The 16,561-nt window shown below is 38.7% G+C and overlaps 1 protein-coding gene across 6 annotated transcripts in view; it reads left to right on the plus strand.

Moving 5' to 3' along the window:
* Positions 1-16,561, plus strand: part of IMPG2 (interphotoreceptor matrix proteoglycan 2) — a 65,891-nt gene that overhangs the window by 34,993 nt on the left and 14,337 nt on the right. For all 6 annotated transcript variants that reach the window (XR_008448974.1, XM_054061361.1, XM_054061378.1 and 3 more), the window contains 7 exons: positions 798-959; positions 3,868-3,926; positions 5,303-5,320; positions 7,340-7,584; positions 8,217-8,299; positions 11,530-11,854; positions 14,345-16,104. Coding sequence is in view for 5 of the 6 variants with exons in the window: in XM_054061361.1 (XP_053917336.1) it covers positions 798-959; positions 3,868-3,926; positions 5,303-5,320; positions 7,340-7,584; positions 8,217-8,299; positions 11,530-11,854; positions 14,345-16,104 (2,652 nt within the window). In the remaining variant the exon portion in view is untranslated. The remainder of the gene's footprint in view (positions 1-797; positions 960-3,867; positions 3,927-5,302; positions 5,321-7,339; positions 7,585-8,216; positions 8,300-11,529; positions 11,855-14,344; positions 16,105-16,561) is intronic.

Below are 16,561 nucleotides of genomic sequence, written 5' to 3' on the forward strand. Positions count from 1 at the left end.
AGAAGGTCTGCTTTGTTGGGTCTCTTTTTTTTTTTCTCTTTAAATGGGGAAAAAGCAACAACAAAAAACGACATTTGGCTATTTCACTAAAGAGAACTTAAGCCAGCCTTCCATCTCCCCCAATCTCTTTTTTTTTTTTTTTTTTAGAACACAACAGCGTGAATCAAGACATAGTTTTTCTCATGTCTTTCAGTATACCACAAAGAAAAGTATGCTGGCTGTAAAATATCAGGAAACTAAGAAGAAAGTGTTCTTCCTGTGTTGCTCTGTTGTTCAAATTAGATAAAAACTTGGAATTCACTTCTGCCTGTAGCAGCCATGAGACCTACATGCTTCCCTGATACATTGCACAGCCACTCAAGAGAATGGTGGCTCAAGAGAGCATGCTGTGCTTTGGATTGCAATTTTCATATGTCATTAAGTATGTCCGTGACCATCAGTGGATACTGCCCTGAGGTGTTCCTGTCTATATAGCATTGAGTGAGAGGGCTCAGGTTTTTTGCCCCATCATGAGCTAAAGAACCCTTCAGGTTTGCAGCAACTGGAGAGGTTTCTAGCCTACATAAGAAAGATATTTAGACCCAAGCTTAGGAATGTGGTGTGCTGTTGCCAGATGGCAGACCATATGTAGACATATGTATCTAGGGATGCTTTTTACATGGAGCAAATCCAGCACAGGTAGGAATATCATATGTGGTAAGTAAAGAGGACTTATTTCTTGGAAAAATACCAAAAGGTAAAACAAAAAGAAGGCATTAGATCACCTCCTGTTTTCTCCCTTCTTCCTTTCTTTCCAGATTAATAATGAGATAAAGAAACAAGATGAGAAGGTAGCAAGACCTGTGAGTGAACAGATGATTGAGTTTAGCATTTTGATTGATAGTGAAGAGTACAGTGTGGATCTGAGTGACCCAACTTCTGCAAAACATCAACTACTCTCCGAACAATTCATTTCTCAGGTGAATATCTTCGCTGACTTCCTTTTTCTTTTGGCTATCTCTGCAAAGCAATAGTAGCACACACAACTCTGTTAGGACTGCCCTTTTCTCATGGGCTAAGCAGAACCAGCTGAGGGCTTTTGTTGCCCTAGTCAGGCTGGAAAATGTTCACCCACTATAAGAATACACCATTCTGTCTGACAGGTTGCCTTTTTGAAGCAGTGGAGTGCCACATGTTGTGTGTAGCATACCAATTGCCTAAGTCCAGTTACTATAGTTTTCTTTGTGTTTTTTCTTGAAATGGCCTGCTATCATTTTTTGCAGGCAAAAGAGATGAAAGTATGCTTTTTGGGAGGGTCATAAAATTATACTGAACCCCTGAATGGAGACATACTTTAAACATGACCTTTCTGAGAGACCGCTCTCTCCCCCACATTTGCTGGTTTCTTTTATTTGCTTTGCATCGTGTTAGCAAAAGAAACTAAGCCAGGTGCTATTAGTAAATGAAAAATATTTCCACTTATTTTAGTCATATTAAAGACCTATTTCTACCATGGCTGACTTTGGCCTTACCATCAGTTCAGAATTTTGCTGTACCTCTCCCTGTCACTGTTACTGCAAACAGAGCTTTTAAACATTGAGATGTGACAAGATTCTTGTTTGCCTCTTGATGCAATGTCCTTGGTTCTTAAAGTTTTAGGACTTGAAAATCTTAAAGATACATTTACCATCTCTCAATTGGCCAATCTGCCTAGAGCTTCTTGCATTGCTTTCTTATCTCATCCAGTTTGAACTCTTCCATAATGTAGTTGATCTGAAACTGGGGAGTGAAAAGGTAATTTGAGGGTCTTGGCAAACCTGCCTGCTTACACTCTTAGAAGGCAGGACATGAATCGACTACAGTTCAGAGCAATCAACCTATGCTGAAGCAGTCCTGGAAGGCAGCTCGAGTAATTCAGGTGTAGCACAGCTTTAATGTGAAGTGCACACAGAGGGCATAGAGGTCTATCAAGTCATGTATGGGCATGTTCTGAGTTTCCTATAGAAGATAAGCACTGAAATAGGATGTGGGATATCTTAATGATTATGTGGTATTGAGATTTTTGGGACGTAGAAGAAACTCTGGCACCAGTCTAGAGAATCTGTCTATACAGAGTAGGCGATGGGGAAATCTGAAGAAGCCACAAACAGCAGATCTCATCCATTATTTCCACAAGGAGCAACATTTCTTCTAATGAATCATAGTGCACTGCAGTAAAATACTCTATGAAATCTACACTGGCAAGACAACTCTTACTCCTCCTTTATGCCCAGAATCAGTAGTACCTGCAAGCACATTTTAAAACCCTCCAGCCGGTTCTTAAACACATACTTACATCTCATTGGAGTCAGTGGGAATGAACCACGATTTCAACTGTTAAGCACCTACTTCAAAGAAAAAATATACATGTGCATGTGCGTAGAAACATATACATATGCACACATATGAATCATTTATTGAAATACGATTTCAAATTAATTTAATTTTAATTAAAATGTAATGTTTTAATTTGTATGCTACAAATAAAGTTACTGGTCCACCAATGCACAAATGCGTATTTAAAATATGATCATACTGCTGTCTCCTAAGTTTTGTCTCCCTATTGTTTCCAATAATTTTTTTTGTTTTGTCTAAGGTATTGGTAATTTTATTACCATAATTTTCTTGATGCAGAGAGTTTGTCTTTCCTTCCTCTTGGGAGAAGCATCTAAGCTACCATACAGCAGGGCATTATGAATCATATCTTTTCTCTAACTTTGCTTCCTTCTTAGACCCATTTAGTTGGGGTTCTCTGTTGAATCCCTTTTACTGTGCCTAACCTTGTGCCAGATCATGGGCCAGATGGGAAAGAGATGTACTTCTCATGGCAGCCAAAAAGCATCACCACAAATGTCACAAGTTGCTAGCGTATGCTAGACATCTTAATTTTCCTATCTGTGTTGCCAAGTAGCAATACCATATTGTGTATGTGTGTGTGTGTGTAAGAAATGTCAGATGGGACAGAGTCCACCTGGCACATGGATGTTCCACTCCTTTGATGCCTTGCCTGGTTTTCTCTGTTATTGGATAAAGAAGCTCTTGAAGGAAAAAAAAGTAGCCAGCAGCACTTTGGTTGTTTAAGTCTCACCAGAGACAGTTTAAAACTAGGGAGACTGGGGAGGGGAAGAAGAATTTGAGGAGTAAAAAAATAATCTCCAGTTGGCAAGGACCTTTTGGAAGGAAATAAAAAACCTCAAATGGGCATGAACCTTCAATACTCTATTTCTTGTTTTCCTCAGGTAACACAGTGGTCTATTGAATTAGGCTGCCATTTTTCTCGCCCCAATTGCCTTTTCTGAGTAGTACTGCCAGTTACTCCTAAGCCCTTTGTATGTTTGGCTTAGTGGAGATGAGACGTGTTTTGCGGTATGTAATGTATCAATGCCTCTTTGGAGTCTAAGAGGTCCCTGTTCCTACTATGGTGGCAGCTGCTCCTCTGGTTTAAGTTGCTAAAGTCCAAAGCATTTTCTTGATTTTTTTTTTTAATCCAAATTGGTTTGGAAGGTAGTGCAAACCTTTAGGGCAGAGAGGGTTTGTGCTGCATAAATAACAGAAAACATAGTCTGCTATTCACAATGCAGATCTCTGCGGAGTCTGTTGGAATCCCCAACCCCGAATGTTCTTTGGGAATGCTAGATGTTGTTCATCCTTTTCCATTTCTAATAATGAAACAATGTCACCAAAACTCTTCTTCCATAATGAAAGAGAATATTCAACTGTTTTTCTCCTATTAGAAATTAAAGTTCAGATACAGTTTTAGAAAATGTTGAAATACCTCCTGATTTTTAACTAACTGAGTAGGGTGAGGGAAATCTGTGTTAATTTTTTTGGTTTTTCCCCTCTCAATAGATCGAAAGTGTATTTGAAGAACTACCTGGATACAAAAGCATTCATGTCCTGGATTACAGGTAAAAAGATACTAATGCGTATGCAGTGATTAAAACTGATCACGTATGATGGCATGATGCGTGAGTGCCACACTTGGAAGAATGCCAGGCATATGCATGGAAAATCCAGGATGTATTAACAAAAAAGACAAGTGTTTCATATTTGGCACCTCTATGTACAGAGGTTGGAATAGAAATACAGTACTATAAGTGTAATCATCTCTTTTTTTCTGGAAGGCATCCATCAGAGAAATTCATTTTAAGGCAAGGCATTAAGGCATTAAGGCATTAAGGCAAGGCATTATTCTTCAAGTTTTTATTTGAAAAGTAAGACATCTTTTCCAATTTAAAATGACTACCTGATGCTTCTTCAGTGATTTTGACTTGTTTTAGTAAACAAAGGAGAACACACAAACCTTTTTGGAAAAATGTGGCATATTAATTTTTTTCATATTTTTTAATTTTAATTTCGATTATTCTAAAGGTTGATGTTTGAGATATGTAAAAGTCTTCCTCCCTTTGATCAAAGCAAAGGTGGGTGAATAGTTTGATAAATAATGTGAAATGTTTTAACTCTCTTTATTCTTATAAATATTTTTCTTATAGACTAGTTTCCTCAAATCAATTTGTGCTTCAGAATGAGATTTTAACTTAATTTTGGGAAAAAGTGAATCCTGCCTATTATGCATCAAACATCTGATGCCAGATCACAAATGATTGTGAAGTCTACATATAACTTTCAGAGCCTAATGAAACTATTCATGAGTTAATCTAAATTGCGTTCTCTTTGAGATCTAATAAGCTGTGTTTCTTAGAATTTATTGGCTGGAATGTTTTAACTAGAAGACATGCAGGTAACAAAGCAGCTATAGTGAGAAAGGTTTTATGCTTGGAACCCTAGACCGTGTTCAGTTTCCAGCTTGGAAGGTAGCGAAACCGTCCGTCTTGGTCTCTGCAGTCTTATGCATTTGCAAGCTTTTCATTTGAGAAGACAAATAAAATGTTGACATTTCTGCCAAAGTATTTGAGCTCTGTATTCTGCTGTGCACGACAAAGGAAACAAAGTGTTTGTAAACAAAACATTTAGGTACAATTACTGAGCCTTGATTTTCTTGGTATTGACAGCAATGTAACTGCATTATTTGCAGTAAGTTGAGATGGTTGTGCTCTGCTGATTCCTTGTGATCAATAGGAAATACCTCAGCTAAATAAAAGCAGAACACTTTGTTATGTGGCAGGATAACTATGCAGCTTATAACTATTTGGCTACATGCTTTGTCAAATTTGTGCACCCTGTATAATACCAAAGCAGTGTATTAAAGTTAGAAGATGCAAAGGAAACTGTAACATTCGTTAACAGTTTTTGCTGTTGTGTTTTGTTTTGTTTCTGTATTCAGGTCTCCTGAGGACGACAGGTAAAGACAACTTTTTTTTTGTAGCTATTGTCAAAATAAAGATGGAAAAATGTGTTTAGCTGGAAGACACTGTTTTGGGGATTTGTAGTTTTGGCTCCAGAGTGAGATAGTTATCCAGCATAAATATTATATGAGGGCATTCTACCAGAAGGGCCAAGTAACTGTTTTGTTTTGATTATGGATAAACCTAATTTACTTATTTAAGGTCAAGTCATAAAAAACTACTTGGGGAAAATCTTCCTAAATACAAGTCAGATACTGGGTTAACTTGTTTATAGGAGCCTTTTTTGTAAAGAAAACAAAATTGCTTAATGATGACTCAGGGTCTTTATGCTTTGCAGCAAAGTCTTGAATAGATGAGGGATGGTGATTATTATTATAGAAATTAAAGTTGGTAAGAAAACCATAGTTCTGCAACAAAGGCAGTTGGCTTTGCTACCTCAAGACCAGAGATGCTGCATGTCTTACCAGTAGTTTGATAAACATTCCTTAGCAAAATATGGGATCAGTACGGACTTGTGTTTTTTCAGCCGTATGCAGGTTAAGTATCCAAAATTATTATCCTTTAGTAATTTAAGAATTTCACAAGACAGAAAAGGAGCTGAAGTCTTTAACTTACTGGATATATTATTTTCTTTCATGTATTTCTCAGCAACGTCATAACCAGTTTTCACAAAGAGTTTTACAGAGAATGAGCATTTTAATTTTAGAAGAGAGGTTAGAAAAGACAAATCTTACCATGGGCAATAGTGAATTAAAGCCATCCTCTACTACTTTGCTGATCTGCAAGCTAAGATGCATGCAACTATTCACAAAGGCCATGTTCCAAGCACCTAATGTTTTAGCCCTTTGCAGACAGATGACAGTGGCATAGTTATTAGTTAGGAATTATTAAGTGCAACTGGAAACACAGTTGTATTACATACAAACGTTAATTTTGAGGATCATACTGCATTCCATCTTTGCTGTGCCTTTTCAGTACTGCTGTCCTATTTTATTTCCTCTGCTGATAGTCAGTGCCCATGGTGGGCTCATTTCAATGAGAGACCCAGCGGCAAAACTCTGCCAGGTTCCTGGTTTTAGTCAGTACGTTTGCTGATTGTGTCTCTCTTGTATCTGGTATTGGGGTTTTAGAGGCTTCTCTGAACAGAGCTGTTATTTTATAATCCTGTCCAGCTCTGTGGAATGCGGAAAACCTGTCTTTGGATCACGTTTTTCTGACACTTCACAGTTTACTACATTATCTTGCTATGCCCTGTGTGCAGCTAAAATATGTAATATTTTTTAAAGCTCCCTTATGCTCATGCCCAGTGTATGGTAAATCTGATTGCTGCCTATGCTGTCATGTGAGGTAGGACACCCAGATGTATTCAGGAAAAGAAAATTAAGAAAATGGATGAGAGTTAATAAGAAAAAAGCTAAGCAGTACACAGATACAAAACAGTTAAAAAATAAATTATCAAATTACTCTGGAAAAAACGTTCTCAATTATGAACTGTACTTAATACTGTTTTATTGCTGTTAAAGACATTATTTCAAGCAGATTGTCACTACACAAGGACAGTGATCAGAGCTTCCTCTTGCTACTGTAGGTTGTTACTATAGGCAGCCTGTTTTTCCTAGCTGTTTTAGTACCTCAGAGCCATTCCCTTCATTGGCACGATCGTAAAATCATCACTCATGCTGGCAGGCCCACCAATAATGCTGGCAGAAAGCCAATGTTTTGGTCTGCTTGTGGTGTCTCTATCATTCTCTAGTAGAATTACAAGGCTGGGATGAGACCAGATATTGGATTCTGGTAGCCTTTTCCTTGAGAACTTTGCAGCGGTAGAAAGCACAGGCAGGCGGCTGCAAGTGTGAAAGGAATTAAATTTTTGTTTAGAATCCTTTAAAGCAATATATTTTTGTATTAAAAAAGGGTACTGACACAGGTTCTTAGAAAAAATTCGTTGTGTTTGCTATATGCTGGAAACCCTTGCGTCTTTCATCTGTGTTCTCTTTCTCTTTGTACAACTGAAGTGGGGTGGAAGTTCACTATGCTGTCACCTTTGATGGAAAAGCCATCAGCAATGCCACCTGGGACCTGATTAACCTCCATTCCAACAAAGTGGAGGACAACTCCTTTATGGGCATAGAGGATAATCCAACAGCTGTGTATACCATCAGTGATTTCCGAGATTATATTGCTGAAATCCTCCAGAAAAATGCTTTGCTTGAAAACACTTCCTTGTCTTTAGACCCTAACTCTCTTCAACTTACTAATGGTGGGTATTAATTATGATGCATCAGTGGGCCATACATCTGATGTTGTTGTAAAATAAACCTCTAATGAGCGAATAATTCAGTTGCCCTCTGAATAATTAAAAAGAAACAACAAAAACAACCGCTTTGTAGGTTATTTTATTCTGATCTTAACCAGGCCAATTCATTAGCAGTAGTAGCCTATTCTTAGTCTATTAGATTAGACTCTTCTTTTTCTTTTTTGACACTGAGGTTTGTGGTATGCAATTTCAGTAATACTTCCAAAAATTCCAACAGGACTAGAAGGGGAAATGTGGTTCACATGATGCACGTTACACTAAGATCACCCTCAGCTTGGTAGCCCTGTGCTGTCCTTGAGCAGCACAAAGAAAACACCTGGTTTATTGTTGAGTATTTGGTGACCCTGCTAGAGTTGGCAGAAGAGTGCTATCCATTCCTCTGTTCTCATTTTTTATCTGTACTTCCTGTCAATGATCTGGGGGCATTTCCAGAAATGAAATCTCCCCTAGTAAACTTTTTGAAAAGATCTTTGTCACAAATCTGAAATGAGGGAGATTTTTTCAGTCAGTCTTCCAAACAATTTGTTCACACTGCTACTGTAGCCTTTAGATTCCAAGTATTTCTATTTCCACAGTGAAAGAAATACTACACTCTACACCGGAAGACCCATCCTGGATTACTGAGTATCCAGTTGTTCCGGAGCGTCCAGATTTTGATGTGAGTATTGTACTGAGTGGTGGTCTTTGGACATGTTTGAACAACTTAGCAAGACAGAGTTACAGCCAACACACAGAGCTTCTCTAGCCTGTTGTTAATATAGAATAATTTGTAATGAAGGCACACTGTATACTTGAGTAAAACCTCTTTAGAAAGCAAAAATAGATGCAAGCATTAAAACTGCCTGCTAGAAGAGATAGATAGAAGTGCAAATTTCATATGTTCATTTTTTTCCTGTATTTCTTTCCCTGAAAGTTCCCAGTTCAGTTTTAAAATGATGCCCATCTCCTTAATGCCATCAAATGAAATACAGAAAAATGGTAGCCAGTGGTTCCTTTTTTTCTTTTCTCTTGCAATTGCAATTGTCTCCTCTGATTACCTTCAGAAAAACCTAGCATAAAGACTCAGGTTCCCCACTGGGCAGGAAACTTAGTATCCCTGATCATATTTGTACAATGAAGTGGGGCTCTAACCTGAAATACCAAGTTAGGTGCCCGTGACAATGAGATTGAGTTAATTAGTTCCACCCACAGCTAAAATTTCTGAATGGTGGTGCATTGTCTGGGCTTAAAGATTTATCCAGTAGTTTTCTGCTCTGCACTGTGTTGCGTAACACAGACATGCCTTCCAAGAAGAAATGAGCTCAGTTCATGCTACAAAATCCAGACCCACCTATGTTTGATGGCAGGTTTTCACTAAGTTCATTACGAGATTATGTTGTGAACACAGACACATATAATTTCAGGTCAACTTCTGGATTCTTTATGGAAGAAAATTCTCAGTGACTTCGCAGAACCCAAATATTCTTGTTAGAACAGTCACAGCTATAACTATCTTAATTTCCTGCCAGTCTTCCTTGAGTTTTTAAAACTAATCATTAATGTCTTAGATGCAAATTCATATTGATTTGCCATAAATGGCTTAAATATAGTGTGGATAAATATGAATTTAAATTAACTGTCAGGAAAAAGCTTTCTCTTTTCTAGAGCTATCTAACTAGATTAAAACGTTGCAGATGTTCATTTTAGTAAGATGACAAACTGCCATCTTTACATTCTGTCTGTGGTTGCTTTGACAGACGTGCAGGCAAGAAGATTTTAGAGTATTCAAAGCTTTGCAATAATTTTTAAATGAGTTTTAGGGAAGAGTATGTGCAAGAAAAATTCCTGGAACTTATGTTTTTCTAATCATGGACTATGAATAATAATGTCATCTAGGTCTTCTGTAAACAACTATAATTATGTAGAAGATACTGAGTATATCCAACGAACAGCTGTGTATATTCTGCAAATCAAGTGTAATCTAGAAAGTAACTTCAGATAAATTTAAGAAAATTGTAAACATACTTAAACAGTAAACAAGGCTGAAAGGATCAGCCAATTACTTCCACAGATGTCAAACCTTTATGGTTCAAGTAGATACTGTTAAGTAGAACTGTTACCTATGTTAAAGGGGTTTGCTATTAATTTTTAGCTGATTTAAGTTGGATTTGTATTACCATACATACTCATGACATAGCGTGGCACTATCATGGCTTCACCATCTAATTGCCAGCAGATGACACTAACTAGTCATTAATTATTTTCTTTGAGGTTTACAGATCTCCAAAAAGTGAAGAAAAAATCGAGTTTTTAAAATCTGTATTTTCTTGTTATTTCTGTTCAGTTCTAACAGGTAGAATGCTCTGGCTTGCTGAATATAATGCCTTTCTGGCAGCAGAAAATGGAAAATCAGGGAGGGGGTTCTGTGTTTGCAGTCATCTGTCATATTTGTAAGCCTTTCAAAAGACATTAGCAAAAAACAGAACTTGCCAATATGATATTAAACTTGTTAATATAATGTATTGCACTGTAACAAGAATCTCTGAATAATGTTAGTTGCCATAGGAACATCTATCCACATTCAAATAAATGATGAAGTGTAATCTCTGGCAACTAAATGCTCACATAAAAAAAAAAACAACCCAAAACCCCAACAAACTGTATTGAGAAGCTATTGCTGGTAGTCCTTATTCATTCTTTATGGAATTTCTATGTGTAATTTGTTTCTAATCTTGAACAGTAACTTTTTTTTACAGTTTTATTTATAATGGTCAATTTTGCCAAAAAAGATAATTGCTAGAGCACATGTCTATACAATATATGCACTCTTCAACTGATTGTTACCATATAAATTAAAAAATGTGAGAAGACTGAGTGATGTAAGAACTGGCTATAAAAATGTGATCAATACAGGCAGGCAAATAATTAAATAAAAATACTTTAACTGGCTTGTTTCCAAAGCATTCAAATGCAGCTTGAATTTTACCCAGGAGTAAAATTTCAAATAGAAAAGTATTTGGACCCTTCCTGTTGTTCATGCCAATTAAGAAAAAGAAAGAGATTAGACAGGAATGGGGAGCTACAGAAACGGTTAAATCAGTACTTTGTTTTGAACTGTAATAAGTATTACAGAAACCTGTGTCCACTGCCCCCTTAACTTTACTTGTTACCTGTAGCAGTCAGTTAGTTCTTAGTAAATTGCTGCTATGTTAAATTGTTTGGCAGTTTTTCACACACCAAGGGATGTCTTTGTCCATATCAGACTATGCACAGCACTGATATGAGGGCAGGTATACATTTAAGCACTAATTCCTAAGTTTAGGCAGTCAGCTTGCTTTTGTAGTCTTCAACAAATAATTTAATCCTTGATTGATTTTTCCCAGTATTAAAGTACAATAATATACAATAATGACATACAATACATGGCATTTTTATAATATTATAATTACTGTATTGATTATATATCTGATTAATAATAGCTGCTAAGATCTCTTCAAACCTTAGGGAGGCAGGCAGGACTGTGTGCATTTATTTTTGATTTAATTAGAAATAGATCATTTTTTTTTCAGTAAAGAAGGAAAGGAGGTTGTGTGAATATAGATGGTAAATCTCTTAATACCTTAACTGAAGCTGCACCCCAAACAATCTGAATGGCTTATTTCCCTTTTTAGTGGACATGACTGGACATGAAATGTATTTCCCAAGGATGTGCATTTTACATGTACATTAGACATGATTAGCAAAGGGTATATATTTACCTCCTGCTCTGTGGATTACTTTCTCACAGAGGCAATATTACCAGATTTTGCTGTTGTCTGCTGATAACACCCTTTATTTGTTTAGTCCAACAGGGACAGCCAATGCTTCCCCTGTAGTAGTGGAAATATTAATAGTGTGTTTACCTTCCAGGACAGCACCTTTTTAGCTGAACGGCCTTCAGCAGATGAATCAACTGTCAGCAATACCTTGCCCTTTGATTTCACCAAACCGGATTCCACTTCAGACAGTGAACAGTCCAATGATAATGAAATCTGGCCAAGACCAGAAAATCTGGACTCTGAAGCTAGTTTGGCGCCCGAAGCTCCGCTTTCCTCAGAGGCTGACATCACTTCTCTGCCTGATGGGCTGAATTTAGAGGATGGGAATCAGACTCCTCATCTGGTCACTGCACCAGTGTTAGCACATGATTCTGTGGACTCCCTGGAATGGCTTTCAGCCTCTGATTCTTTAGATGGTAAGTTAATACTGCTGAATGAATTTTAAATTCAACTTTAAATTTAAAGTTTCCTGATGCTCACCAAAGGTGTAGTTCAGCTTTCTGGTTTGAACTGAAGTAAAATCAGTTTTCTAATTTTTCAGCTAAGGCTCATCTAAGTAACTTCATTTTCTGAAAGTTAACTGCATGTTTTTCAGACAGTGTTTCTGCCAAGAAGTGCTAACATGGGACGTTGGTATACATGAAGGCCATTGTTTATACTTATAGAAACCAAAGCCATCCTCAAGCTGGTGGAATGCCATAAGTGAAAGGGGCAAAACCAGGTTGTGCCTTCAGGGAGGAGCAGACAGGACAGGTGACCCAAAACTAATTAATAGAGTCTTCCATTCCTTATACATCGTACTTGGTATAAAACTGAGGGATTATGCGAGTCAAACTCTCTTCTTCGATGGCCATTGTCATCTGTCTTTTTGCCCCTGATTATGGATCCGTGCATTCCTGGATCCATTTCCTGAGTCCAACTCCTTACTGCTGTGGCCAGGCTGGGACCTTCCCTGTGCCTGCTCTGCAGCATCAGTGGTAATATAGTCATTGTAGAGTGGGAGAAATTTCATATATATTTTTTATTTAATTATTATTATTGTTCTTGTTGTTGTTTCATTAAAGTCAGTCTTAGTTTCCAACCCACAAGTCTTTCTCTCATTTCCCTATCCCTGGAGAGGCTGAGGGGGTAGTCTGTGATCGCAAATACCCATGTTTAATTACTGATCAAGCCAGTCTAAACCTTAACATTCACCAGAAAGACTTTTCAGAAAGGTCTACAAAATGGATATCTTTCTCTGATAGTTTTTATCTTTCATGTGTACAAGTATAGGAGACCAATATGTTAAGATAAAATGTTTATAACACCTAATAATTCCTGTTTATCCCTCAGGAAATGGTATACATGATACTTCTTTAATTGTATGGAAGTTTTTTGGAAAAGGGCATGTTTATGTGGCGCCATCCAGAGATAACTGGTCTCTGAAATAGACTGACTAGCCTAAAGACATGCCACAGAGTTACTACATTTTTGCTTACTCTGCAGCCTTGTCTTGGCCCGTAGAATATCTGAATGAATAGTGAGAGAGGTCAGTAGGGGACCTTCTGACTTTGGAATACAAAGGCCAGAATATTATCATAGAGTCATGATGGAATCATAGAATGGTTTGGGTTGGAAAGGACCTTAAAAATCTAGTTCCAATCCTCCTGCCAAGGGCAAGGACACCTTCCACTAGATCAGTTTGCTCAAAGCCTCATCCAGTCTGGATGATTTCCTTATCACAGGAAACATGCTGAACAGACAGCTACAAACAATAGTACAAAGGGAAATTGACACTTCTCATCATAATGAAATCCCACAGCATCCCCCTGGATGGACTGGCTGCTCATGGCTTGGATGGTGTACTATTTACTGAGTTGGCCAGTCCCAGAGAGCTGTAATGAATAGAGTTAAATGCTGCTGGTGTATGGTCACAACTGGGGTTCCACAGTTCTATTTAGTATCTTTATTAATGATCTGGATGAGGGGATCAAGTGCACCTTCAGTAAGTTTGCAGATGACATCAAGTTAGATGGGAGTGTTGATCTGCTTGAGGGAAGGAAGACTCTATGGAGGGATCTGGACAGGCTGGATCGATGGTCTGAGGCCAATTGCATGAGGTTCAACAAGCCTAAGTGCTAGGTCAGGTGCTTGGTCCACAACAACCGGATGCGAGCTACAGGCTTGGGATGAAAAGATGGAAAGTTGCCTGGCGGAGAAGATCCTGGGGATATTGGTCGATAGCCAGCTGAATATGAGCTAGCAGTGTACCCAGGTAGCCAAGAAGGCCAACAGCATCCTGACTTGTACCAAAATAGTGTAGCCAGCAGGACTAGAAAAGCGATTGTTCTCGTGTACTTGGCACTGGTGAGGGCACACCTTGAATACTGTGTTCAGTTTTGGGCCGCCTTCTACAAGAAAGACATTGAGCTGCTGGAAAGTGTGCAAAGAAGGGCAGTGAAGCTGGTGAAGAGTCTAGAGCACAAGTTTTATGAGTAGCAACTGAGGGAACTGTGGCTGTTCATCTTGGAGAAGATGAGGCTTAAGGGAGACCTTATCACCCTTTACAACTACCTGAAAAGAGGTTGTATTGAGGTAGGCTTTGGTCTCTTCTCCTAAGTGACAAGTGATGGGATGAGAGGAAACAGCTTCAAGTTGTGCCAGGGAGGTTTAGACTGGGTAGTAAGAAAAAATTCTTTATCAAAAGGGTTGTCAAGCACTCGAACAGGCTGCCCAGGGAAGTGGCTGAGTCACCACCCTTGGAAATGTTTAAAAGACATGTAGATATGGCACTTAGGGACATAGTTTAGTGATGGACTTGGCAGTGTCACGTTTACAGTTAGACTCAATGATCTTTACCAATGGTCTTTACCAAATTAAGTGAATCAATTATTCTAACTGTAATTTTATTTTATTTTTATTTTTAGTGTCTGAAGATACTGAACTATCTGAAAACCTTTTGCCTTCAAGTCCTCCTCCTCACCTTGTGCCTGACGAATCTCTGTCTACAGATGATTATGCTGTTCCTCTGCTTTCTACACCAACAGTGGCCTCTTCATCAGTCATAGAGACTGATATTAAAGAAATAGTGTCTGCTGAGAAGGAAGAAATAAGTCTTGCAGGCAGTAGCAATGCAGACTCTGTGCCACGTGGGTCTGTGGAAGAAACTAATTTTCCCTTAGAAGTACACCCTATGGAAGAAGAAACTGATATATATCTTGGAGACAGAGTTATATATGATGATGGATCTGGTTCAGCTATTGATGGTTCGGGAAAAGAAATGGAATCAAGTATTTGGCCTTGGGAAGAAGCAACACTGGAACCAGTTTTTTACCCTGGTCCTGATAGCTGGCTTGAAGATGACAATGAGTCTTTGTTAATCAGAAACGAGGATATTCCTGAAGGCATGATCTTAGACTATATCCTTAACTCTGGGAATAAATTAGATGATGATCCTTCCAAAGGTGAGAATGAAGGAATGGCCAATACAAAAGAAGATTTCCTTGATGAGTCTGAAATATTTGTCTTTCCAGAGACTACAGCTCAACAAGTACCTGTGTTACAGACAGAAGAGCCATCATCTGTGGAACCATCTACACAGACAGAAACATTTGGCATGCATGATTCTTCTTTTGTTAAACCATCCTTGGCTTTGGAGCCTTCAGTGGACCATTCCTTTGTAGACATACCAACTGGAGAGGCACCTGTTTCACTGTACAATACAGGTCTGCCTGTGGAAGAAAGTGTCCTTACACCTACAGGGACGATCAGTATGGGGCAACTTGAAGAGTCCAGTGTAGGTCAGAACATAATTTCTGAAGCAACTGAACACCAAAATGAAGACGGGACAGTGGTGGGAGAACTATTCACTGTGGGGCAGTCAGATGTAACTGAAGCTGCTACAATAGGCTACTTGGACACAAGCTCTTCAGAAACTATTCTAACTGCAGATCTTTCCATGGTAACGTCTGCTTCCACAGTGTACCCTGATGATTCCACAGAAGAGCAGCATACCCTAGATTCATCATTGGCAAGCCAAGACACTACTGGAACAGGAGTGAAGAATCTAGCTGATGTTTGGCCTACCAATAGAGCATTAGAAAACTCATTAGATCAGACAGTGCCATCGGTAATGCTGATTGCCACTCAAGTTTCAACTGTAGGTCCTTCTGTAATAGATGAGACCACTGTTCCAGAGGGCTTTGCTGTGCAGGGTGGTACAGACCATGACATGCAGGTTTCCAAGAGCTCCAGCAGTGTTACGAATTCTTATGTGACAATGAGTGTACCAACAAGCACTGTTGAGCTTCCATCCCTTCTCCTTCCTGTGGAATCTACAACGTCATCACCTATGGCTTCCTCAACAATACTAGGAGATGAAACAACGAGAGTTCTGGATGTTTCAGTAGACCTGGATCACGTGAGCACTATCCACTTTTCTCCTGAGCTGACTGAGGAGGGAAGGAGCATGACTGAAAGTCACATGGAGCTAACAACTCATGTCCAGTCCACAGAGATGGCCAGTGTGGCCTGGGCCACACATGAAAATCAGAATAGTTCTCCTGTCCCATCACGAGCTCTAGTTGTATTTTTTAGTCTTCGGGTTACCAATATGATGTTTTCAGAGGATCTGTTTAATAAAAACTCCCCTGAGTACAAAGCATTGGAGCAGCGATTCTTGGAACTGGTAAGAGTCATTTCTTGCTGAATGTCCATTACCAGACAGATAAAAAAAAAAAAGTTTGGAAATAATAGTTTGTCAAGACTGGTGTTTACAGGTATTATTTGTTTCCCTCATGGGAAAATTCTGTCTGGAAATAGGAGGGGAGGGATGTCTCTTGGGTTTTGTTTAGTCAGTAGTCTCTCTCAAGTTTAACTTTTTTGGACTATGGGTCAGATGCTCTGCTGGTGTCAATAAATGTAGCAGTGTAGCTGAAGTCACTACAACACTCCCCTTACTCTCTTCTCAAGTGCTCTGTATTTAGTGTATAGGGAGAGAGAAGTAAATATAAATCAGGGCTGTGAGGAGGTAACTTTTCTGCAATGTGTTCAACCCCTCCTAAGTAAGAGGTAGCTCAGGGCACTAAGCTGTTCTTAAACTGACCGATGGCTAGCAAATTCCTCACAGGAATTATACAGCAACA

The sequence above is a fragment of the Cuculus canorus genome, chromosome 1 (genome assembly GCF_017976375.1).
Source record: "Cuculus canorus isolate bCucCan1 chromosome 1, bCucCan1.pri, whole genome shotgun sequence".
Lineage (NCBI taxonomy): Eukaryota > Metazoa > Chordata > Aves > Cuculiformes > Cuculidae > Cuculus > Cuculus canorus.